Source organism: Lynx canadensis, chromosome A1 (assembly GCF_007474595.2).
Source record: "Lynx canadensis isolate LIC74 chromosome A1, mLynCan4.pri.v2, whole genome shotgun sequence".
Taxonomy (NCBI): domain Eukaryota; kingdom Metazoa; phylum Chordata; class Mammalia; order Carnivora; family Felidae; genus Lynx; species Lynx canadensis.
The window spans coordinates 163,634,361-163,660,721 of NC_044303.2; the positions used below are offsets into that span (position 1 = coordinate 163,634,361).

Here is a 26,361-nt window from a genome sequence, read left to right on the forward strand (position 1 = left end):
CTCAAACTTTTCCAAAAAGTAGAAATGGAAGGAAGACTTCCAAATTCATTCTATGAGTTCAGAATTACCCTGATACCAAAACCAGATAAAGACACCACTAAAAAAGAGAACTACAGGCCAATATCCATGATGAACATGGATGCAAAAATCCTCAACAAAATACCAGCAAGCCAAATCCAACAGTACATTAAAAAAACATTCATCACAAGCAAGTGAGATTTATTCCTGGGTTGCAAGGGTGGTTCAATATTAAATCAATCAATGTGATACATTATGTTAATAAGAGAAAGGATAAGAATCATATGATAATTTCAATAAACACAGAAAAAAAAAACACTTGACAAAGCACAACATGCATTTCTTTATTTTCAAAGTAGGCTCCACGCCCAACATGGGACTTGAACTCATGACCCCAAGATTAAGAGTCAGATGCTCTGCTGACTGAGCCAGTCAGGTGCCCCACAACATGAATTTCTGATAAAAATCTTCAACAAAGTGAGGTAAGAGGGAAAATACCTCAACATAATAAAGGCCATATATGAAAAACCCAGAGCAAATATCATCCTTAATGGGGAATAACAGAACCTTATCCCTAAGGTCTGGAACAAGACAAGGACGTCCACTTTCACCACTTTTATTCAGCATAGTACTGAATAGCATAGCAATCAGACAACAAAAAGAAATAAAAGTCATTAAAATCAGTAAGGAAGAAGCAGCATTTCACTATTTGCTGATGACATAATACTAAACACAGAAAATTTGAATGACTCCACCATAGAACTGCTAGAACTGGTCAATGAATTCAGTAAAGTTGCAGGATACAAATTCAGTCTACAGTAATCTGTTGCATTTGAATTCACCCAATAATGAAGCAGCAGAAAGAAAAATTAAGAAACACTCCCATTTGCAATTGCACTAAAAATAATAACTACAAATAAACTTAACCAAAAGGGTGAAAGACCTATACTCTGAAAACTATAAACCAGTGATGAAAGAAATTGAAGATGACACAAAGAAATGGAGAGACATTCCATGTTCATGGATTAGAAGAACAAATATTGCTAAAATGTCTATACTACCCAAAGCAAGCTACACATTTAATGCAATCCCTATCAAAACACCAACAGCATTTTTCACAGAACAACAACAATCCTAAAATTTGTATGGAACCACAAAAGACCCTAAATAGCCAAAGCAAACTTGAAAAAGCAAAGCAAAGCTGGAGGCATCCAATTCTGGACTTGAAGTTATATTACAAAGCTGTAATGACCAAAACAGTATGGAATTGGCACAAAAATATACACATAGATCAATGGAACAGAATAGAAAACCCAGAAATAAACCCACAATTATATAGTCAATTAATTTTCAACAAAACAGGAAAGAATATACAATGGGAAAAGGACAGTCTATTCAACAAATGGTGTTGGGAAAACTGGACAACAACATGTAAAAGAATCAAACTGGACTTTCTTTCACCATACACAAAATAAATTCAAAATGCATTAAACACCAAAATCCAAGAGTTGAAATCATAAAAATCCTAGGAAAGAGCACTGGCAGTGATTTTTCTGACACCAGCCATAGCAACTTTTTTCTAGTTAGGTCTCTTGAGGCAAGAGAAACAAAAGCAAAAAACAAAAACAAAAACAAAAAAAGAAAAAACTATTGGGACCACATCAAAATAAAAGCTTTTGCACAGGGAAAGAAACAATCAACAAAACTAAAACTATTAAATGGAGAAAGATATTTACAAATGGCATATCCCATACAGAGTTAGTATCCAAAATATGTAAAGAACTTATACAGCTCCACACACAAAAAACAAACCATCCAATTTAAAAATGGGCAGAAGACATGAACAGACAGTTCACCAAAGAAGACATACAATCAACAGACACATGAAAAGATGTTCATCATCATTTACCATCACAGAAGTGTAAATCAAAACTACAATGAGGGGCACCTGAGTGGCTCAGTCAATTAAGCATCTGACTTTGGCTCAGGTGATGATCTCACTGCTCATGAGTTCAAGCCCCAAGCTGTGTTGTACCCAAGCTGTCAAGCTGTGCTGACAGCTCGAAGCCTGGAACCTGCTTCAGATTCTGCCTCCATCTCTCTGCCCTTCCCCTGCTCGCGCTCTCTCTCTCTCTCTCTCTCTCTCAAATATAAAATAAAACATACAAAATAAAATAAATAAATAAAATGACATATCAACTCACAGCTGTCAGAATGGCTTAAATCAACAACACAAAAAACAACAGACGTTCGTGATGATGTGGAGAAAACTGAACATTCCTGCACTGTCAGTGGGAATACAAACTGGTATAGCCACGGTGGAAAAGAGTATGAAGATTCCTCACAAAGTTAACAATAGAACTGCTCTATGGCCCAGCAATCACACGACTGAGAATATAAAAATACTAAATCAAAGAGATGTGTGCACCCCTATGTTATAGCAGCATGCATATCGTGTATATATATATATATATATATAATATATATTATATATGTATACATATATTATATGTGTATACATATATATGTATACATATATAATATATAATATAATATATTATATACATATATAATATTATAATATATTATATAATTATTATATATAATATAATATAATATAATATAATATAATATAATATAATATATATGTATATGTATATATATACATATATAATATTATCATACAGCCATAAGAAAGAATGAAATCGTGCCATTTGCAACAACATGGATGGAACTAGAGAGTACAATGCTAAGCAAAATAAGTCAGCCAGAGAAATACAAATACCATATGATTTCATTCATATATGGAATTTACGAAAAAAAACAAAGAGTAAAGGGGAAAAAAGAGAGAGACAAACCAAGATACAGACTTTTAACTATAGAGAACAAACTGGTTACCAGAGGGGAGGTGGGCAGGGAGATGGGTGAAATAGGTGATGGGGATTAAGGAGTGCACCTGTCATGATGAGCACTGGGTTATTAAAATAAAAACTAAAAAATGGGCAGAAGACCTGAAAAGACATTTTTATAAAGAAGACATTCTGCTAGCCACAGACATATGAAAAGATGCTCCACACCACTAATTATCAGAGAAATGACATATCACCTCTCATCTGTTAGGATATCTATTATAAGCCAGATAAGAAATAACAAGTGTTGGTCAGGATGTGGAGAAAACTAAACCCTTGTTCATTTTTTCTCAGAATGGCAATTGGTGCAGCTACAATGGAAAACAGTATGGAGGGTCCTCAAAAAATTAAAAATATAACTACCATATAATCCAACAATTCTACTCTGGGTATTTTCTGAAGAAAATAAAACACTTAAAGAGATTCATGCAACTCCATGTTCACTGCAGCTAATATACCATAACTAAGATCTGGAAGCAATCTAAGTGTTCATTAAGAGATGAATAAATACATGAGATGTGACACACACACACACACACACACACACACACACACACACACCATGGAATATTATTCAGCCATAAATAGAATGAAATCTTGCCATTCACAACAACATGGGTGTACCTAGGGGGTATTATGTTGTGTAAAATTAGCCAGAGAAAGACAAAATACCATGTAATTTCTCTTATATGTGGAGTCTATAAAACAGAATGAATAAACAAACAAAAACAGAAACATACCCATAAATGCAGAGATTGGTAGTTGCCAGAGACAAGGGGAGTGAGAGAAAGGATGAATGGAGGAAGGCGATTAAGAGGTACAAACTTCCAGTTATAAAACAAGTCACAGGGATGAAAAGTATAGCATGGGAATATAGTCAATATTATTGTAATAATGTTGTTTGGTGACAGATGGTAACCACAGTTAGTATGGTGAACACAGTGTAATGTATAGAATTATTGAATCACTGTTGTACACCTGAAACTAATATAACATTATATGTCAAATATAGTTTAATAATAAAATTTTCTTAAATTTAACCTTTCTATATGAAGAAAAAACACACAAGTCCAAATTGTTTATTATTACATTCAACAGACATGAATTACTCTGCCAAATTGCTTATACAAGTTTCTAAATGCTCACTTTCACCTTCTTTACCTGTCACATTGTGCCCCAGCAACAAACAGCCATGAATCAACATAGACTCACAAACCACACTTGAAGTAGCACTAACTTAGGCCCTGGTGTGCACACGTCTGCAGTTGAAAATCCCTGGTATAGCAAAAGAGGAGAAAAGTGTAATGATGTGGTGTTAAAAGCCCAGGACTGGAAGTCAGGAGGCTGATGTTCTAGACTAGCTCATTTACTCACTAGAACTCTCCACTTCTTCAGTTTTCTCACCAGGAAAATTATTAATTAGTCTAAATGGTTTTAGCATTCCTGACCAGCTCTATTTAGCATGTTCTGTTTCTATGACTAAAAATTAAAAAAATAAAGATTTGTGAAGGGAAAATGGCTACATAATTTGCCATCGGGAAGAGAATGTGGGTAAATTTGTAACTATATTGTTACTCTATTTGCATGGATGTGGTTCATCCTATTCTCCATGACCCACAAAAACTTTCATATGGACACAGACATAATAATTCTGCCACCCAAATGACCACTTTAACCACCTACAAGTAACTGGAAAGACTGCAGTAAACTTGAGGCACATCTGAGTCTTCTAATGATGTCTCCCTAATAATTATAACTCTTGTGCCGGTAGCAGTTGTCATATATATGAAGTTTTATAATAATGAGAAACAGGATCCCTAGTCTCACATCTATTAAGCATAGAACAAAAGGGCATAGTCTTCAATTTTACTGTCAGTTACATATGTAATGTCTTTCTCTACTTAAAGCATGCATTGTTCAATTCTGGAATAGTGTACCAAGAAAGCTTATGTAACTTTTCTTCTTTGAAGATCATTAAAAAGAAGGAAGTTTTGGGGTGCCTGGGTGGCTCAGTTGGTTAAGCGTTCAACTTTGGCTCAGGTCATGTTCTCACAGTTGTGAGTTCGAGCCCCGTGTCAGGTTCTGTGCTGACAGATCAGAGCCTGGAGCCTGCTTCGGATTCTGTGTCTCGCTCTCTCTCTTCCCCTCCCCTGCTCACGCTCTGCCTCTCTCTGTCTCAAAAAATAAATTTAAAAACATTTTTAAAAATTTAAAAAGGAGGAAATTTTTCTTTGAAAAGATTTGGTAATGACCAATATAAAAGCAAAGCAATGAAGAAGAGGGGCTCCAGCACTGTGATTTGCTGCTGTTGTTGAAGACTTAAGAAAAAATTAACTGATGGTAATATTTAGTTTAATTCTCCTGGAAATAATGATATTCCTATTCTTCAGCTCTAATGCCTTTTTTTCAGGCCCAGGTTGCTTCTCAAATTCTCTGTGTATTCCATCAATTAGGTCCCAGAAGCTTCTCTCTTCCACTCTACTTCTGGTCCTGAGTTTAGATTCCTTGCTTTTTCATGTGCCTTCTACCAGATTAGTCCTGAAGACACAGACAAAGGCATCAGAGTAGAGAACTGCTTCCCCCAGATCACTGAACATTCTATCCTGCGGAGAAATTATTCCAGCTCAACCTTTGTAAGAATAACACATCACAGCCTTCAGGGTTCAGAGGTGAAAACAGTCTTCCTTTACTGTCTTTAAGAACCTCTAAGAAGGTGAACTCTTCCTCAGCTATAGACAGAAAACTGGAAAAGTATTGCCTAAATATCCATCCTACCAAGTTCCACAAAGTAGAACTAAAATATCTGCCTTTGCCTGCACAAAATGAAAATGTTGTATGGGAAAGTTCTGCAAGGGGACTCCAGAAGTTCTCTGAGCCTGACAACCCAGTTTCTTTCCTCTCAAGGCTCCACAGTAACTTGAAAAGAGAGTTTTCAATTACTGCCTCTATTTGAACATACAATGTGTGGAATTAATGTTATCTGACTCAGTCAATTCAGTTCAACAAAATGTGTCCTAGCACCTATTAAGCGCAATACAGGGCACCTGGGTGGCTCAATCGTTAAATGTCTGACCAGCTCAGGTCATGATCTCATGGTTCCTGAACTGGAGCCCTGCATGAGGTGAGCTCAAGCACTGTTTCAAGTGAGCCCCACTTCTCTCTCTCTCTCTCTCTCTCTCTCTCCCTCCCTCCCTCCCTCCCTCCCTCTCTCTCTCTTTCTCTGCTCCTCACTCGTGCCCTCTCTCTCTCAAACAAAACAAAACAAAACAAAACAAAAAACAATCCACTTGTGTTGCATAAGAGTCACTACATTCCAGCATCTCTAATCTAGATGAGGAGAAAGATGCACACACACAGATTACTTTAACAAAGGTCAAAACTCTGATAAGTACAATGAAAGGGGCTCAGATACCTAAGGGAGCTGAGGGAGAAACTGACTCAATATGAGAAAGGACTTTTAGATGCTAGGGCTTAAAGAATGAGCAAAAATCTTTTTTATGTTTTTTTCTTCAAAAGTAATACATCCTCAATATGGAAAATAAATGGCAACAAAAATCACATGCGATCCTATCACCTAAAAATAATTACTTCTAAAATTCAACATGTTTATCTATGTATATGGAAACATGAATACTCTTTGAAGAAGATGTGATCATCAGTGTATACTCCTTGGTAATCTACTTTTTCCCTTGACAATACATAATGAACATTTTTCTATGTCATTAGCTATTCCTTTAATCATAGGTATGGTTCATAAGTTTCATGTTTCCTTTTATTTCTGATCTTGATTATAGCTGCTTACAGCTTGATGTTAAAAGGATTATGATACCATGTTCTAAGTGAGAAGAAATGCTTCAGTCTATTTAGCAATGTCTTCACAGGTTCAGGTTAGGGAAGCTGTGCTACAAATCCCATTTCTGGTTAAATTCTATGTCTCTTTCAATACCACATATTATCTATCATATTATTGCATGTATATTTCAACAAATTCCATACATTTGGACACTCAGGTTATTTTAGATTATTCCATGTTACATATAACACCATGATGAGTGTCCTTAGGCATGTATACTTGCCCATTTGCAACTATATTCTTTACGAAACTTTCTATAACTGTTATTGCTGAATCAAAATATATGTAAAACTCCAAGGATTTTTAAAGTTTATTTATTTATTCTTGAAAGAGAGATTGCGAGCCAGGGAGGGGCAGAGAGAGAGAATCCCAAGCAGGCTCCATGCTGTCAGCACGGAGGCTGATTCAGGGTTTGAACCCACAAACTGTGAGATCATGATGTGACCAGAAATCAAAAGTCAGACCCTTAATCAACTTAGCCACCCAGGTGTCCCCAAGGATTTTTTTTTAAACCATTTCTTTTTTTTTAATCCAAGTTAGTTAACATATAGTGTAATAATGGTTTCAGGAGTAGAATTTAGTGATTCGTCACTTACATATAACACCCACTGCTCATCCCAACAAGTATTGTCCTTAATGCCCATCCCCCATCTAAAACCCCTCCAGCAACCCTTAGTTTGTTCTCTGTATTTAAGAGTCTCTTATGGAGCCTCCCTATCTCTATCTTACTTTTCTTTCCTTTCCCTTATGTTCATCTGCTTTGTTTCTTAAATTCCACATATGATATTTGTCTTTCTCTATTTCACTTAGCATAATACATTCTAGTTCCATCCATGTTGTTGCAAATGACAAGATTTCATTCTTTTTCTTTTAAATGTTTATTTTATTTTTGAGAGAGAGTAAGCGAGTGTGTGTGTGAGAGTGAGAGGCAGAAAGAGAGATCTCAAACAGGCTTTGCACTGACAGCAGTGAGCCTGATACAGGGCTCGAACTCACAAACCATGAGATTATGACCTGACCCAAAGTCACATGCTCAACCAACTGAGACACCCAGGTGCCCCGAGATTTCATTCTTTTTTATCGCTAAGTAATATTACATTGTATGTATATACCACATCTTCTTTATCCATTCTTCAGTCAATGGACATTTGGGGTCTCTCCATAATTTGGCTATTGTTGATAGTGCTGCTATAAACATTGGGATTTTTTTTTAAGTTTGTTGATTTATTTTGAGAGAGAGCACGTGCAGGGGAGGGGCAGAGAGAAGGAGAGAGAGAGAGAGAGAGAGAGAGAGAGAGAGAGAGAGAGAGATTCTGCATTGTCAGAACAGAGTCCAGCCCAGGGCTTGAACTCACAAACCATGAGATCATGACCTGACCTGAAATCATGAGTTCAATGCGTAACCAACTGAGCCATCCAGGTGCCCCAACATTGGGATTTTTAAAAGCATTACCAAAATATAGTGCATAGAGCTTATACCAGTTTAAGAAGCTTGAATCTGTGTGTGAATACAATAATTTCTGGCCCTATTCCCTGTGCTAGGTATTATGAGGTTTTTTTCTTTTTTTTGATGTTGTGTGTGTGTGCGTGTATGTGTGTTTAGTCTTTGCTCACAATTTTGAGCTGGTACATGATTCATTTTATAAATGTTTTAGGCATCTTACAACTGCCGAGGGTGGAGGGATGTCTCAGGTACCTCAGGCCCAACCAGCAATCACAAGGGTGAGAAAGACAATATCTTAGTACACCTGTGGCCCATGGAGCACCCAAAAGTTCTGCTATACCTCATTATTAATTTTTGGTCTGTTAAAGCAGAAGTAACTCACTTATGATACAATACCTTTGAATCTCTTACTATAATTTTGGACCTATCCAACTGTCTTTCTAATTCTTTCAACTTGGGTTTTATACATATTGAGACTATGTTGTGAACGAAAAAAACAATTATGATTATTAGGTCTTCTTGATGGGCTATTCATCATATTATTTTATAGTGTCACTATTTCTATTCATGCTTTTTGCTTTAAACTATATTTTCCATATTGCTATATAGCTTTCTATTTGTAAAGTAGCATATAACTCAATGTTTAAAAAACTAATCTGACCATCTTTCTTTAATAGAGGAGTTTAATCCATATATATATTTGTGATTTCAGACATATTTGGACTTATTTCTGACATTTTTATTTTATATTCTCTGTTACCTTTCTGTTCTTTTCAATACTTTGCCTTTGGATGATTTGATAAAGTATTCTATATTTTCAACACAAACTTCTGCTAGTTTTTAATCTTATGTCTCAATCTTAAATTTGAACACAAGTAATTAATTATAATTGTTCTTAAATAGCCTATAATTATTCCACAATTTTTATACTCCTCCTGACAATAACAAGAATCTTGGCAGTTTTTTACATCAAACACCCTCATCTTATTATTTTGTTTAAAATTTTAGGATCAACACCTTTCAAAACAAAACTGTTGTGTTGCCTTTTTTAAATTTACATTATTAATTTCTGTGTTTGACATTGTTTATTGTATCCCTATCTTTCAGTTGATTGATTTGTCTTGAAAAGTTAACTGGAATCTGTAGATTATAAACTCTCTAGGGCTTACTATGACTGAAGATGTCATATTTGCCAAAGATCTTGATTTATAGCTTCGATACAAGTTCTAGATTAAAGATTATATTCTCTATACATTGACAATATTGCATTTCCTTCTGATATGTACTGGTCTAAATTTCATTCTTATTCCATTGTAGAGTAATTCTCCAATAGCTTTAAATAATTTTTTTTTTTACTTTGACATTTGCTATTTTATTAGAGTATTTCTAGGTATAGATCATTGTGTTACATGTTATCCAAAGTTACTTTGATCTTAGGACTCATTATTTCTTCAGTTTTAGAAAAATCTTCAGCAGCCATCCACTAAAGACTGCATCTTTGTCCTTCACCCAATTCTACCTACCAATCTATTTCCTAACAGCCCTTGAATTTTGTTTGTATCTTTTCTTCATGCTGTTTTCTGGTTAGTTCCTCAATACCATCTTCCAATTCACTGTTATTCTTTTCTTTTTTTTAAGTTTATTTATTTTGAAAGTGTGTGCATGCATGTGCAAGCAGGGGAGGGGCAGAGAGAGAGGGAGAGATAATCCCAAGCAGGCTCTCCACTGTCAGCACAGAGCCCAACGTGGGGGCTTGAACTTACAGACTCTGAGATCATGACCTGAGTTGAAACCAAGAGTTGGATGCTTAAACAACTCAGCCACCCAGGTGCCCCATGTTTTTCTATAAAATTTATTCTGTCTACTATTGTGGTAGATTTGTTTCCAGAGATGACCACACACTATCTCCCATCCTATGTGCTTTTTACAGTGAGACTTTGCTACCCTTGAAAGGAAGAGACTGAGTCTGTGTCCCTTCCCCATGAATCTGGGTCAGTCGTATGACTTGTTTGGCTAATAAACAGGAGCAGAAGTGACACTTTGCTGGTTCCAAAGGGCAAATTCTTTAAAGGGCCAGCCATTTCTGCTTTCATGCTCTCTCAAGAAAATAGCCACTATACTTTAATGAAGCATGGCCCACACTAATGAATGATACGACACCATGTGGAAAGAAAAGAGCCACATGGTAAACCCCTGAGGCTTGTGAATGAAGACTTCTGGAGCCTTCCAGCCCGGCTGACTATAGCCAAGTCACCCCTGCCAATGCTGCTAATTAAATACTCCCCAAGGTACTGACCCAGAATGATGAGAAGGTTGTTGATTTAAACCACTAAGTTTTGGCATGGTTTCCAACATGGTAATATATAACTGAAATTATTATTTTTTCTATTTCAATGACTATATTTCAATTTCTAAAATTTATAATCAATTTTGTTTCATATCCACATATTTTATTTTGTTTTTGTCTGGTGTTAATAATTTTTGCCTTTTTAAAACAGAAACCACAGGAGCACCTGGATGGCTCAGTTGGTTAAGGGTCTGACTGTTGATTTTCGCTCGGGGCATGATCTCAAGGTTCCTAAGTTCAAGCCCTGCATTGGGCCCTGCGCTGTTAGGGCATATCCTCCCTCTCTGCTCCTCCCCCACATGCACTTTCTCTCCCTCTCTCAAAAGTAAACATTAAAAAATAAAAATAAATAAAATAAAATGGAAATCACACCTCATTAATCTCTTTGAAACATCATAAGCACACTTATTTTAAGTCTTTTTCATTGGAGTAAATTCCTGTTTTGACCATCAATTTTGTTGTCTGTCTGCTCAGGAATTAGATTTCTTCATGACTATTTGGAGGGGGGATGGGCAGATTACAAATACTTTGTATGAGGCTTTTGATCTTTTCATTTTTCAATGCCTCTTCCCCACCATATCCCTGTCAAGCTACTGATTTCATAGTTGCTTCATGCAGCCCTCCAAAACCCCAGACCAGAGTCTTATCATAGTGATTTGGGGTCTTATTTACGGAGATATTATAGGTTTTGTAGATTTGGTCACAGAACAAAGGATACCTTGGCTCAGTTACTTGTTCCGTGGTTGTATCTGTTACCTTCTGCCTCACCAATCCCAGAACTTTCTCAAAGCGCAAATTAAGGTCAGGGAGAGTGTGCCTTTTTTTATTTTTATTTTTTTTTTAATTTTTTTTTCAACGTTTTTATTTATTTTTGGGACAGAGAGAGACAGAGCATGAACGGGGGAGGGGCAGAGAGAGAGGGAGACACAGAATCGGAAACAGGCTCCAGGCTCTGAGCCATCAGCCCAGAGCCTGACGCGGGGCTCGAACTCACGGACGGCGAGATCGTGACCTGGCTGAAGTCGGACGCTTAACCGGCTGCGCCACCCAGGCGCCCCTATTTTTATTTTTAACCTTCCTCTTATAAAGGAGGCAGTCCTACCCCCACCTCTGACTTCTGACTTCCCTTCCCCCACCCTTTATCCTGGGAGAGCTCAGGCAAATCTCAGGCATAAATAACTCATAGAGCAATGAGCTGGAGATTCAGCCGTGTTCACTTCTATTACTTTCTTGGTTCATAGAGATAACTATTTTGTTTTTCAAATGGGCTCTTTCCCTCCTTCATTTTATATTCTATTGTTGCTATATATTTGGGCCACAAGGAGTGAGAAAATCATACATTTACTATATAACTTAGGCTAGAAGTACAGAATGTCATTGATTGAAATATCTTCATCACACATCAAGATCCTTCATATCCTTGGGTCTTTAGTAGGTCTCTCTATTCTATTGACCTCTGCTTTTCAGAGCTCATGTGATTAGATTGGGCCCCCTTGGATAATCCAGTATGATCTTCCTATTTTAGGGTCCATAACACTAATTACATCTGGAAAAGTCCTTCACAGTGGTACCTAGGTAAGTGTTTGATTGAATAACCAGTGGATGGTAATCTTGAGGGTACATTTTTGGATTCTGCCTATCACGGTATCTGATGACTGAAGACATTGTGTAGGGTGAAAAGACTTCTGTCTTCTAAGGACAGTATTGGTAAGGAAAGAGGCATGAGGACATATAATTTATACCAGAGGATAAAATTAATCTACATACTATTCTATTCCATTTTAAGGCAGTGGTAAGAAAAGACTACTGCTAAGAGGTGCCAAAGGGATGGAAATCTAAATTACTTAGAATAATATGAGAATAATTAAGGTGTGAGAAGGGTTTCAAGGCAAGAGCAGGCTCAGGTGTGTGGCCAGAAGTTGGATTCTATGTAGACATTGCCCTCATCAACTTGTTTTAATATAAAACCTTTACATTGGGGCAACTGTTGGCTCAGTCGGTTGAGCATCTGACTTCCACTAAGGTCATGATCTCACGGTTCTTGAGTTCAAGCCCCACATCGGACTTGCTGCTGTCAGTGCAGAGCCCACTTTGTATCCTCTGCCCCACTCTTCTTCTCAAAAATAAACAAACATTTATGGGGTGCCTGGGTGGCTCAGTCAGTTAAATGTCCAACTATTGATTTTGGCTGAGGTCATGATGTCATGTTTCATGAGTTCGAGCCCTGCATTCAGGTTCTGGGCTGACAGTGCAAAGCCTGCTTGTGATTCTCTCTCTCCCTTTGTCTGCTCCTCCACTCCCTTGCTGTCTCTGGCTCTCTCAAAACAAATAAACTTAAAAAATAAATAAAGTAACAGACAAACATTAAAAAAAAACGTACATTGACCCAAAACCCTTCTATTGACCCAAATCTTCAGTAAAACTGGACATCATAAACCTGTCTTCAGTGTGTGGCTCAAGGAAATAGCAAGGAAAGGGTTCAAGTTCTACACTGTGACTTATATGGAGCCGAGGTAAGAGGACCAAGTGCTTTAGCAGGTGAGATGCAAATGATGCCAAATGTTCAGAAGGTTAGGAACTTGGAACTAGAAGAGACCATGACAAAATTAACCCTCAGAATTCACAATTAGCTTAAAAAAGAATCTGGGCCTTCCCATGGGATGGGTGTTTGGGACAATTTTTTTGAACATCCAAGAAAATAATAGTATCCCCCTAAAATCTGAGTTATAGTTTAAGTCAGTTCTCAATCTTAGTGGAATGTTAGAATTACCTGGGGAGCTATTAATAAAAACTCCCAGTACTCAAGCTATACTCCAGAACAATTAAAATCAGAATCTCTGGGAGTGGGACCCATCATTAGTATTTAAAACTTTCCCAGGTGATTCTAATGTACAGCCAAAGCTGGAAATCACTGGTTTAAGCTGTGAAAAATCTTAAAGGAATCCTTACTTTTGAATATGGTCATTAGAAGAGAAATGAGTACATGAGGTATTCTAAGAGATGGGAGAAAACCAACTGAATCAAAGATATGAGAAGAAGATGATTCAATTCTGCAGTAAAATTGAATGAGTGAGAACAGAGACCTTCAAATTGTACTAATAGGAGGAGACATTATTGCTATGAGAAGTCTACTAGTAAAATGGTGGGAGCAAAATTTGTATTACAAAAATTCGAAAAGTCAATGGAAAACAGGAAGTAGAAGTAAATGTAGGATAATTTTGCAAGATATTAAAATAGTTGATGAAACAAAAGATGGACACCATGACAGGGAAAGAGCCCTGAAATGACTAGGAAGCACACATACCAGAAGGAGCTTCATAAATCAAACACAAATTTGAATAGTTTTGAATTGAACGTTCTGACTATTCTGACTCCACACATATTTTTTTATAGTCCTAAGTGAAAGGATTGGGAACCGTGTTTGCACAAGAATAAAAACCACTCCTTTACTTTTCTCCTGAGGAGAAGAATAGAGAACAGTAATTACAGCACAAAGTATGTGGAGCTATAATTCCATCAACTTAACCATAATTTATAGATATAGATGGTTTACTCTTCTATTCAATCTATCCTGCATTTGTGATTTTCATAATGTAGACAACAAGACAGTAATTTAGGAGAGTTTGCCTTTAAAATAGAGAAAGCCTATTAGTGTAAGTGAACCCCATTTGGCAATATGAGGAAGAAATGTGAAAAAGGTCTAGAGCCAAGTTTGCCCTTTGGCTGGATAGGAGTCTTTCTGAAGTGACTGCTGTAAACTGGCCCTAGCTCTACCCTGCCTCCACTTCTGAACCACAAGTTATCCAAGAATGCCATCTCCCCCTTGGCTGTTCCCCCAGGGGGCTCTGGGCCCTGCAGGAGATGATGGAGGAGGACAGAAATGGTAGCAGCAATCTCATGTGTGAATCAGTGGTACAGCTGGATTCAGAATATTAATCAGCAGTTTTATTTCAGGTAACTTGCAGAAGATATATATATATATCCTTACAAACCACATAACATTTCACTATATTTGTATTTCACTATATTCTTATCTCCAAATAACCCTTCAGAAGTCCCTCAGCCATCCAGGACTACCTAGATCTTGCCTACCTAGAAAAGCTTTTGTTTTCCTCCTGAATACACATGTCCTTCTGAATTAGAAAAAAAGTCATCACTGGATTTCCAGTTTCTTACTGATCCTACTAGAGCTCTATGAAAAAATTCAAAAAACCCTTGCAGAGAGACCCTGACAGACCCTAGAGGAAGGACACTCAAAGTTTGCCAGAGGAGGTACTGAGATGAGTTTAGTGAATAACCAGTTACCTGTAGCAGCCTTTGCCTAAGGGTTAGGAAAATTCCCCAGTCCCTGAATCACAGGTGACCAGTGAATGGAGTTTCTCGGGTAGAAGTATAACAGGTTCCCACTGTATGGGAAGACCCTTCAGCTATATAACTAATTAGAAGATCTTATTTGAAGATTATCAAAAGTAAAGTGATTTGAGATTTGATGGGGCCATTCTTGGGCAGAATTTAAATAGAATTTTAGAATAGAAATAATTTTCACAATACCAGAGATCATATTTTATAGAAAATGACACCATGCAGACTCTAGACTGGGCTCTGTTTCAGAGATTTACAGTGTTCTGCTCTCTCCTTTTGTTTTGTAATAATATCCACCATTTATTGAAATCTTCCATGTGCTAGGTACAATACATAACTTGTCTTACTGAATTGCCTTACATAACACCATAAGGTGAATATATACACCCCTACTTATACATGAGTTAGTAGACACAGACATGTTGAGTATCTTACTGAAGGCCATACAAAAAAATTAGAACAGAGCTAAAATGTTTATCTCAGATCTATCTGGCTCCAAAGTTTGCCTTTTTTCAATACATACATTACACTAATTTTCTATATACTTAAAGGAGCTTAACTACATAAGAGATATTTTCAACCCTCTGTGCTAGCGGAATTTCAGCACTACATAAAGCAGTGAGCTTATGGAAAGGCTAAAGAAAAGCTGAAGGAAACTGCTGGTAAAAATAAGGCTGCATAAAGGATAAGTAGCATAAATCTTATCCTTAAAGGTGTATTTCTAGAGAGATAGAGATAGCACACCATTATTCTGGTTAAAAGTAACAGGTCATTAACAATACCCTAACTTTGACTCAAGAAATAATTTTAAAAATATTAAGCTGAATTTATGAGGCTGACATGAAGGCTCAAAATAATAAAAGCCATCTTACTGAATGACACCAGAAATAATAAAAGAAACCCTGTGCTTTTCATCTTGTGACTCTTGAGAGAAAGTGGCAGTCAAGATTTAGGATTTTGAGATTGTTGTCATTGCAGGGGTGGGGATAAGAAATGGCAAAAATTTAGCAGGGTAAACGGATTTCAGATAAAAAAACATCAAGTTTTTTTTTTATTTTTCACAGATTGATATTGAATTCCATTTATACCGTCAACACTGTACCAGGTGCTGTGTAGGTGGATAAGTATGGCGTAACACTCCCCTTCTAGGAACTTATAATACAAGTAGGAAACAAGGCATAAATATAACAATGTATAATTTATTGCCAAAACAAGAGGTACTGAAAACAAAAGTTATAAAACTCAGAGAAGAAATAAGGAAATGAGGCCAGGAGTGTTCATTCACTCAATTAATATATTTATTGAATACCTCCTGTGGGCCAGGCAACGTAAGATAACTAATGTTACGGCTAACCAGTAGGAACATAAACAGGTAGACTTGTAAATACAGGAAATATTTAGCTAGGCAAACAAAAGGGCAGTGACTTTGTAAAGAGATGAAAAATTTTAAAGCAGCAAACTAATTACAGATATAAGCACTTTACATATATTAATTCACTTAATCATCACAAGAACTCAATGAGGTAGTTACTTTGAGTATACCCATTTTGCAAATGAGGAAACTAGGTTTACAAAGGCTGAGCAATTGACTCCTTGAGATACACAGGTAGAAAATGGTATAGCCAGCTTCAAATACTACAAGTACAAGGTTTAACTGCTTTGCTATACAGCCTCTCAGGCTGTATAGCACCATGTTACAGAGGACCTGCCCCTGCAAAGAACACAGGATAAGCATGCCTTAGCAGGTATATTACCACAAGTTTGGGTAACATTTTGTCTTGGACCTTGATAGTCATGATTAATCTCTAAGGCAATAGTTCTCAAACTTTTTGGTGCATCAGGATCACCTGGAAAGCTCATTAAAACACAAATAGCTGAACCCCACCCAGAGAGTTTTCAATCCAGTGGGTTTGTAATAAGGCCCAAAAATTTGCATTTCCAAATAACTTCCCAGGTGATGCTGATGCTGCATGTCTAAAGACCATAGTCTGAAAACCACTGATGAAGAAAACAAGTGCTCAACCTCCCTGACAAATCTTATAGCTGGGTCCTTCCATCATCAAGCATGGAACTGGACATCTCTGTTTTCACATCACAGAAATCTCAAACTCAGTATGTCTAGAATTTAAATTACTATCTTCTCACTGAAAATCGGCTCTTATGTTTTTGCCATCTTAAGTGATGGCACAAGTTAACACTTAGTACTTTGGAAGCATCCCTGACTATTCATCTGTCCCCATTCAATGAAAGCACTGTGTCATGTTGATTTTCTTTAAATGCCTCTTTCTACAAATATTAAGCATCACTGTGTGCTAGTCTAGGCAGGATTAAGACTGAAAGACATTTAATACCCCAAAATGTCACCACCAGACAACGTCCCATTCTATTGTAAGGGAGAACATCACCTTGACAGAGTCTTAGCAATGTCACAGAGGAGAGGATTTTCATAGAGGTTGGGGATCTAGGCAGAAGTGGTTTAGGAAGGGTCTTGCAAAAACCTATTGAGACTGAACAGTAGTCATTACATAAGGGTTTACAATTGGTTATCATAGCAAGATTAGGGTCCTGCTATTTGATAAGTGAGTTGTTTGCCTGGATGAGCAGACTGTTGTCTCAGATAAACTGATTTGCAGGATTTACCTGACATAAATAGTGAAACTATTTATTAGTTTACAGTCTTATCTTTTTTGGCCAAATGTTTCTTGGAACAAAATACTAACTCATGTTGACACAAATGGTCTCTGTTCTTAGTCCTAATAACTATGTTACATTGATGTGGGTGATAACAGTTCTCCAAGACACTGTGCCCTAGATTTAAGAAACTTGAATTCGGGGGAGGCTGAGTGGCTCAGTTGGTTAAATACCCAACTCTAACATTTCAGCTCAGGTTATGATCTCATGGTTTGCTCATGAGTTTGAGCCCCCATGGGGCTCCATACTAAAGATGTAGAGCCTGCTTGGGATTCTCTCTCTCTCTGTTTCTTCCCTCCCTGACTTAAGAAAGAAAGAAAGAAAGAAAGAAAGAAAGAAAGAAAGAAAGAAAGAAAGAAAGAAAGAAAGAAAGAAAGAAAGAGAAAGAAAGAAAGAAAGGCTCAAAAAAAAAGAAACTTAAATACTTAAATTCTGGTAAGCAGTCAGGGTTTCAAATACCTCCTTGTTAAAATTAAGTTATTTATAAGAAACAAGTATACAGAAAAGAATAAATATTTGAATCTTATGGAAGTCTTCACTGTGAAGGTACTATTGAGTTTGAATGGTTACAGGAGTGAAGACAATCCAGTCCAGGTGAGGCAAGAAGAATATGAAAAACCCTAAAGACATGAAATATAATAAAGTCATCTCCTCTCTATCCATTCGCTCAAGCTTTAGTTCATGCCCTCCTCTTTCTTCAAATCAATGAGGTTTTGGAGTGGTGAGGGGGTTTGGAGCTGATGGCCAAGAAAGAATTCTTGAAGATATCTTCGGTGCAAAACAGTGATTTTATTAAAGCACAGAGAAGGGACCCGTGGGCAGAAAGAGCTGCCCTGGGATTGTGAAGAATGATAGGTTCTATACTGTGGATTTGGGGGAGATAAAGTCAAAAGGGAGGCCTCCAGAAGGACTTTTATATGCTAAAGAGGATTCCTAAGATACCTGAGGCCTTGCTATTGTCAGGCTAAGGTTGTTTTCCCTCTAGTAAGGCATCAACATTATGACAGTAGGGAGTTCCTGGAGAAATGTCATACCCTGTATTTGTCAGTGGGCAGGTTATAAGGAAATTTAACTTTACCTGCCATTTCCTTTTTGCCTTTGTTCCCCACATCACTATGGAGGGAAAGGTGATATAGACTCAGTTTTCTGGGGCCCCTAATAGGTTTCTGGAGATTAGGCTATTGATAACATTGCCTTTTTCTTATAATTTACTAAGATATTTGTAAACTGATGGAGACTCACGTCCTGCACAACTGTGATCTCTATCAGTGAACCACTTGTTTTCTTACCTTTCCTTTGTTCTTTGGCAGCCAGGAGTGCCTGAGGAATATCACACATTTTCTACCTGGGTGGGGAGAGAGGGGGAGCGGTTTGCTAGCTTATGCTTGGCCTTCAACTTGCCTTAAGGTCCTTCATCAAAACTACTTCAAAAATCTTTTAACTGATGCTCCCCACCTCCATCCCTAATCTTATACATGCATATCCCAATTAACTCAGTACTCTGCAGCCAGTGATTATCTATCTATCTATAACCTGGGCACTTAATCTTCAGCCCACAGTGCAAACAGTGCATAGTTCTCCTCTGGGGAAAAGGAAAGATGGTCAGGGAAGCACTCTGCCTCCTTCTCTAGTTGAATGACATCCACAAGGGCTTCCTTTTGCTGCCCAATTTCTCATAGGAAAGTTGTAGATGCCTGCTATTCCAGGATGGTAGGGGAGGGGGAGGGGTGGAGAGGGGAGGGCGACAGAGGAGGATAGTATTTTCAATTCCTTGTTACTGGTGAACCTAAATACATGGCACAGCAAGGATCTAGACAGGTCTTTACTTAAGTTTCAGAGGATAAAAATGCAAATTGTGTTGAGTGGGAAGGTGGGGCCAGGGTAGACATGGGATAGCTTTGTATCCCTAGTTTATTGAATTACCATCCTTGAAGGTCCCTTCCTAGACTTCAGCATGTCTCCACGTGGATGTTCCCTCCAATGGCAGAGTGACTCCTCATGGACCCCTTCCTCTCTCTTCCTTGTGCTGTCCTCTTCTTGACTCCCCTGTGCTTGGAGTTTTTACTACTTCCCCCTCCCTTCTTAGACAGTGGACTTTTACCCAACAGTTATCAGGCTTCTGGCCTCTTTTTAGGTCTCGGAAATCTTTATGGTCTCCAAGTTGTATGATGAGGGTTGCTGGTTGTGAGTTGTGCATCGGTCCTAGACATTCTCTCTCTATTCACTTCCACTGCTGGTTAAGGGGAGAAGGGGAGTTTCCAGTTTTGAGAAGAGGTGAGAGAGGACTTTGGGAGTGACTATTTTACATTGCACCTTAATTTTATTTTTATTTTGTTTTTCTTAAGAGGTATCTCTTAAAGAAAATCAGAGATCTTATTCTACAAGGATTATTCTCTAGCCCATAATAGTCACCAAGTCTATATAGGGCATTCATATCCCCTCTCCTAGAGTAATGTTTATCCTCATTTTGCTTTAAAAAAAAAAAAGAAACATCTTCCTACCAAACTGAATAGCATTATAAGTTCTTCTTCCATTAACCTAGCCCTGGAAGGTGTGATGTTCAGTCACACCTTCTCAAGTGCTAGTCTCCTCTACCTCAACTGCAGAACAAGGACAGTTCTATGACATATCCTGCCACATGACCAACCTACTTAAAATCTCCAAGTTTCCTCGTTTCTCATTAGGACTGAATATGCCCCTTGAGGGGGGCAGCCTCCGCTCAGCCACAACCAGCTGTTGTAATGAGCAAATGCAGAGTCCTCGTGGTAAATTTCCAAGATAAGTCAGAAAAAAGCTGAGGTTTTTAGTGAAATATCTCTATATTTAAATGTTGAGTGACATAATCAAAAAATACAAAACTGAAACAGAAAAAAAAATTACAGAAAAGCACATCTTCAATCTCTGACCTAAAGGATCAAGTCATCAAACTTCTTATCAGAGCCCAGGCTGTGAGGAAGAACTGGCCTCTGTCTCCTCTCTGGTCCCAGCTCTAGTTGCTTTCTATAAATAGTGAATGCAACAGCATTCATTTAACTGATAAAATTAAGTTTAATATTGATATTAAACTTATTTTGCAGTTCCCACCTCATATGCTTTTGGAAGTATTATCTCCTCTATCTCGAGTCCACTGACAAATATTATCTACCTGGAAAATTCCTATTCATGTATCAAAACATTTTGGAGTGCAGTCTCCACATTGAAGCCATTTGTGGTCAGACCCTCAAAATCATTCTCTCTGCTATATTACGTCTGTACCAATACATAGTTCTAATTATTATTAGTTCCCATTTATTGAATGCCTATTTTGCTCCAGAGATGATAAAACAAAGATTTTTTAGGAAAAGTAAAAGAGTCTATTTAAAGCCACAAAATTAAAGCAAGACCTGGGACTGTAAATAATCAAAGCCTATCTAGCTTCAATGTCTACATCCATTATCTGCTACTACATTCTACCTCTTGTTTCTGCATATTTTATTTGTTTATATCAGTTCCCTCAGCCCCTTAACTGGGATTAACTGAAAACAGAAACAATGTTTTATTCATTTTTGTAGCACCAGTACCTGGAATGTAATATACATTCACTGTATTTGTTGAGTTGAGCTGAACTCTGTTTTCAATGCAAATCATATCACTTTTATTCGGTACTGCTCTATCTTCTTTTCACTGACTGATGCTTGATGTTTATCTAAATTTATCTTCTTCATTTTTGGTCATTAAAAAGAAGTTCAGTGTGATGTTTTTCAAATTCACTGTCTTCCAAAAGAATAATGAACCAAAAGGTGGGACTGCCATCACTTTAATAGTGATGTACTTGATTCAGGTGACCATCTCTGGGCATGGTTTGAGAAGCAGGATATTAGCTTTCTATTTTCCCAAACTCCAAATCCTGACTTAGCAGGAAGAGGCCCACATTTGGGAAAGAAATTTTGACTTCAAGTAAACATATTTCAGCTACTGTTGGCATGTCTTTTCTATATCCTAAAGGATTTTCACAGATAAGGTCAGTTGTGATTGTCTTCTTCTATAAGCTACTACTGATGAAGATAAGTGTTTTCTTCATGTATAGGAAGATGACCTAATTTACTTGTAGTTGATAAAGCATATATGCAATTTGAGTTATTTCCAGCAAGGAGTAACAATTTGTGCTCAACCATTTCAGTCTCCCCAAGATTCCCACAAGAGGAAAAACATGGCCTAAGGGAAAGATAGAGTCTGACTTCATAAAAACCCTCAGTGGATAAAATCTGTGACTGTAATCTTAATACACCAGGCTCAAATCCAATGTTTAATTACCTTTTCTCTTCCCCAGCATCCCTAAGGAAACCCATATATTTTCATCCACAAGGTTGGCTAGAATTTTCAGCATGGGAGGAAAGGGAGTTGGGGAGGAAGAAAGACTCACCTAAGAAGCCACAAGAGAATATCAGGAGGATGTGTGGCACTTGATTCTACCGTGACTAGAATCACATTAATTCTATCAACCATGTTATTCTAATCAAGCTTTCTCATGATGCATTGATTCCCAGCCTCCTGTTGAGAATATCCCTCTCACACAGAGAGGTTTTATTCCAGTGGAGGATTTGAATACAGTGTTCCCTTAGGGACATTCATTTCTGAGATTGAACTGAAATGTGTGAATAGATTACTACTAACAGATTTACTTTGAAGTATTATGAGAATAACTCTCCTGAGATGCTGAAAATACTTCAGTCTCTACATTTTGGTAAAAAAAGGTGAGTATTCCACTTCAAAAATAAGGAAGATAGGGTTCTTTTAGGTTGTTTTAACTGTAAGTACTCATTAAAATGTCACAACCAAATGCTTTCTTTCTTTTCCTTTCCTCATAAAGGCCTAAGTGAGGTAAGAGTTTGTCCCCAGCCCAGCAGTTTAGTCACCTACTCTGGTAAAGAAAGCTTCTCACTCAGCCTCTAATCTTCCTATGCCTTTTCTTACAAATAATGAATGTAATGATTTTCTTACATATAATGAATCATGCCTAGAACAGTATTTTTTCTATTCTAAATTTTTAAAGCCAAGTTTCAGGTGAAGTTATCTTGCTCTTTGAGATTCAAATAAAATTTGGTTTGAGCAAAATGCAACGTTTCCAAAGGTCTCCAATAATCCTGTGGACTGCTAGGACCTTAATGTCATTGCTGCTGCTTAGAGTACCTCAGTCTGTCTGCAGATTGGCTATGCCTCATAGCCCCTACCAATAGACTCCATGGACTCCCTACACAGTGCTGGTGACTCACCTTAACCTCCATTCTTTACAGCAATGGTTCTCAAAGTGTTATCTGGCACCAGCAGCATCAGCATGACCAGGGAACTTGTTAGAAATGCACATTCTTTGGCCGACACCCAGGCTACTGAGTCAGAATCCCTGGGAGCAGGACCCAGCAATATACATTTTAATAAACCTTAGTTGATTTTTTTCTTCAAGTTTTTATTTAAATTCCAGTTAGTTAACATACAGTATAATATTAATTTCAGGTGTAGAATTCAGTGACTCATCACTTACAAACAATGCCCGCTGCTCATCACAAGTGCCCTCCTTAACAGTCATCACTCATTTAACCCATCCCCTCTACCACCTCCCCTCCAGTAACCCTTAGTTTGTTCTCTGTAGTTAAGGGTCTGTTTCCTGGTTTGCCTCTCTTTTTTCTCCTATGTTCACCTGCTTTGTTCTTAAATTCCACATGTGAATGAATTCATCAAAACTACAATGAGATATCACCTCACACAAACCAGAATGACTAAAATTAACAACACAGGAAACAACAGGTTTTGGCAAAGATGCAGAGAAAGAGGAATCCTCTTACCCTCTTACACTGTTGGTGGGAATGTAAACTGGTGTAGCTACTCTGGAAAACAATATGGAGGCCCCTCAAAAAGTTAAAAAAGAGAACTACCCTATGATCCAGCAATTTAACTACTAGGTATTTACCCAAAGGATACAAAAATACTGATTCAAAGGGACACATGCATCCGATATTTACAGGAGCATTACTAGGAGCAACAATAGCCAATTATCGAAAGAGCCCAAATGTCCATCGACTGATGAATGGATAAAGAAGATATGGTGTGTGTATATACATACATACATACATACATACATATATATACATATATATATGTATACATATATATATATGTATATATATATATAATGGAATATTAGTCATAAAAAAGAATGAAACCTTGCCATTTGCAATGATGTGGATGGAGTTTGAGAGTATTACAGTAAGTGAAATAAGTCAGTCAGAGAAAAGACAAAAACCTTAGTTGATTCTGATGCGCAGTAAAATTTAAGAATCACTGCTTTAGAACAGAATTGCTCAGAGTGTGGTCCTTAGACCTACAGCATCAGATGAACTGAGAGCTTATTAAAATTCAAAATTTCTGGCCATACCCTAAACTCACAGCATCAGAGTCTCAGAATTCTGTTTTCACAAGCTCTCCAGGTAATTCTCATGCTTGCTGAAGTTTTGAAAGCACTACTTGAAAGCATCTCCTTTCACTATATCAGTCATTCCTGGAGATCCTCACCTAGTTTATTTTTAGCACAGAAACACAAAGACTCAAGACCCCATAACACAGTTCTTTCACATTTTTGCCTTCCCCTCCTTGCCAATACATACAGGTCCTGCTAACCTTCTGGATGTGATGGATTGAACACTACAAGGGCTTGCTGATGAGTCTAGCCTACCCTGACAGATCATTTCTTTACACAAAGGAATATTTCTCTCTAGTGGCCAATAGCATCCCCAAGAATTCAATGACAGTTAAAAAGATTTTGCCTGTGCAGAGCACAAAGAAAAAACAAAAATTACTTCTGGAATAGGTACTGGAGAAAGTTTGTCAAACCACATACAAACATCATTGATGAGTCTCAGCACTGACTCAACCAAAATACACTGTTACAAATTGAAGGATGGAAGAAATACTCAGAAAGAAATGACCAAATGTGAATATAGTGGGTTTGGTTTGTCTTTGTAAACTGTATTGCATTTTACTTGATGGGATGGCAAATTTTCAACAGAAACAGAAAATATACAAACAATAAGGTACAAAAAAGGAATTCACTGTGTCTCCAGTTCTTCACTCCATAAAGGCACAAATGGAAGCAACAGATTCAAAATAACCCAGGAGGCCTTACATACATTGGGAATGTAGAAGATTGCTCTGGAAGGCTGAGAGGGCTGCTTTTAGAGCAGATAATGATTAAAAGGATGGAGCAAGAAGTCAATCCACTTAGTAAAGAGAAGGCCGTACAAAGATTGGGATTGGGTCAGCATGGAGAATTTCATTTCTCATATGCAATTTAATGACAAGGTTATTGCAAGTCCTTTCCTAGTAGTTAGTTTGCATTACAATAACTTCAGAGTCAGCATCATAGATGGCTAAGAGATATATGCCATCATTTAGCTATTATCGAGGTTCTAAGAGAACTTGGAGGGAATCTGCCAAATCAAAAAATACTTTGCACAGCTAGTCACTTGGAGAATGCATAAATTTTGGCACTGGCTTGAATGTCACATGGTGGGCCCACAGATTTAACTCTGTGCTCCTCCAGCAGAGTTCTGTGCACACATTAGGGTTATAATAAATGACCAAAAAGCAAACCGGTATTATTTGAATTTTATTGAAATATTTGAATTTATATCTAAATATAATTATATATGCATACATATCTAAAAGAGGTGTAAGAGGCGCCTGGGTGGCTCAGTCGGTTAAGCGTCCGACTTCGGCTCAGGTCACGATCTCGCGGTCCGTGAGTTCGAGCCCTGCGTCGGGCTCTGGGCTGATGGCTCAGAGCCTGGAGCCCGCTTCAGATTCTGTGTCTCCCTCTCTCTCTGCCCCTCCCCCGTTCATGCTCTGTCTCTCTCTGTCTCAAAAATAAATAAACGTTAAAAAAAAATTTTTTTAATAAAAATAAAAATAAAAAAATAAAAGAGGTGTAAGTTTTTAAAGTTTACTCCTGTCAGTATTTTATCAAAAGGTTTTCCTTGATTCTTTTCCCTGTTCTTTTCTGCATTGATAATGCATATCTAAAAATTTTAAGGTCTATTTCCTTCCCATGAAAAAAAATTCTTTATTACATTTAATCTGATTTTAGGAAAGCAGCAGTGTTTCTTATAACACAAGATAGTAGATAGAGTCTGTGGTCTCAGTAAATGCAGTCTGTTTTTATTAGCACAGTAATTTGATTCTTTGGGTAGAGGAATGACTAAAATTTATATAATTCAAAGAAATATTAGGATACACAAATTATTTTCCTAGAACTCAAAAGAGACAAGAATTATTAAAAACAACCATAAGAGCAAAATTAACTGCTAATGACCAATTGATAGAATGACAGACCATAAAGATGGGATGGGAATCCCTGCAGCCTTCTTTTTCTTTCTTCTTTTTTGATGGTATGTGCAGGTAGACCTTTACTAACCTTTCTTGTTAAAATATACATAGGTTCCAATAATTCAGTTTCCCCTGAACCTCACATTCATTTCACAGGAGCAGCAGGTTTATATGCCATAGGGAATAGAGAATGGAAAAGGGAACACAGGAGAAATAAGCCATGGAAGTAGCTTATAATTTGTCAAGAAATGAGTAAGGGCACCCACTTGTTAATCCTATTCGTGCCCCTAAAAAACGTTTTGCATAAGAACCTAGGATTAACATCCATTATTACACACTGGGATCTATGACCTAATATTTAGAAAACTCTTAATTATCAGAG

At 37.4% G+C, this 26,361-nt stretch overlaps 1 protein-coding gene across 1 annotated transcript in view; it reads right to left on the reverse strand.

Annotated features, from left to right (window-relative positions):
* LOC115519855 (solute carrier organic anion transporter family member 6A1-like) overlaps positions 1–19,821 on the reverse strand; it is a 142,376-nt gene extending 122,555 nt beyond the window's left edge. Inside the window, exon 1 of the mRNA XM_030323754.1 lies at positions 19,726–19,821. Within this exon, the coding sequence (XP_030179614.1) occupies positions 19,726–19,821 (96 nt within the window). The remainder of the gene's footprint in view (positions 1–19,725) is intronic.
* Between the last annotated feature and the right edge of the window lie 6,540 nt (positions 19,822–26,361).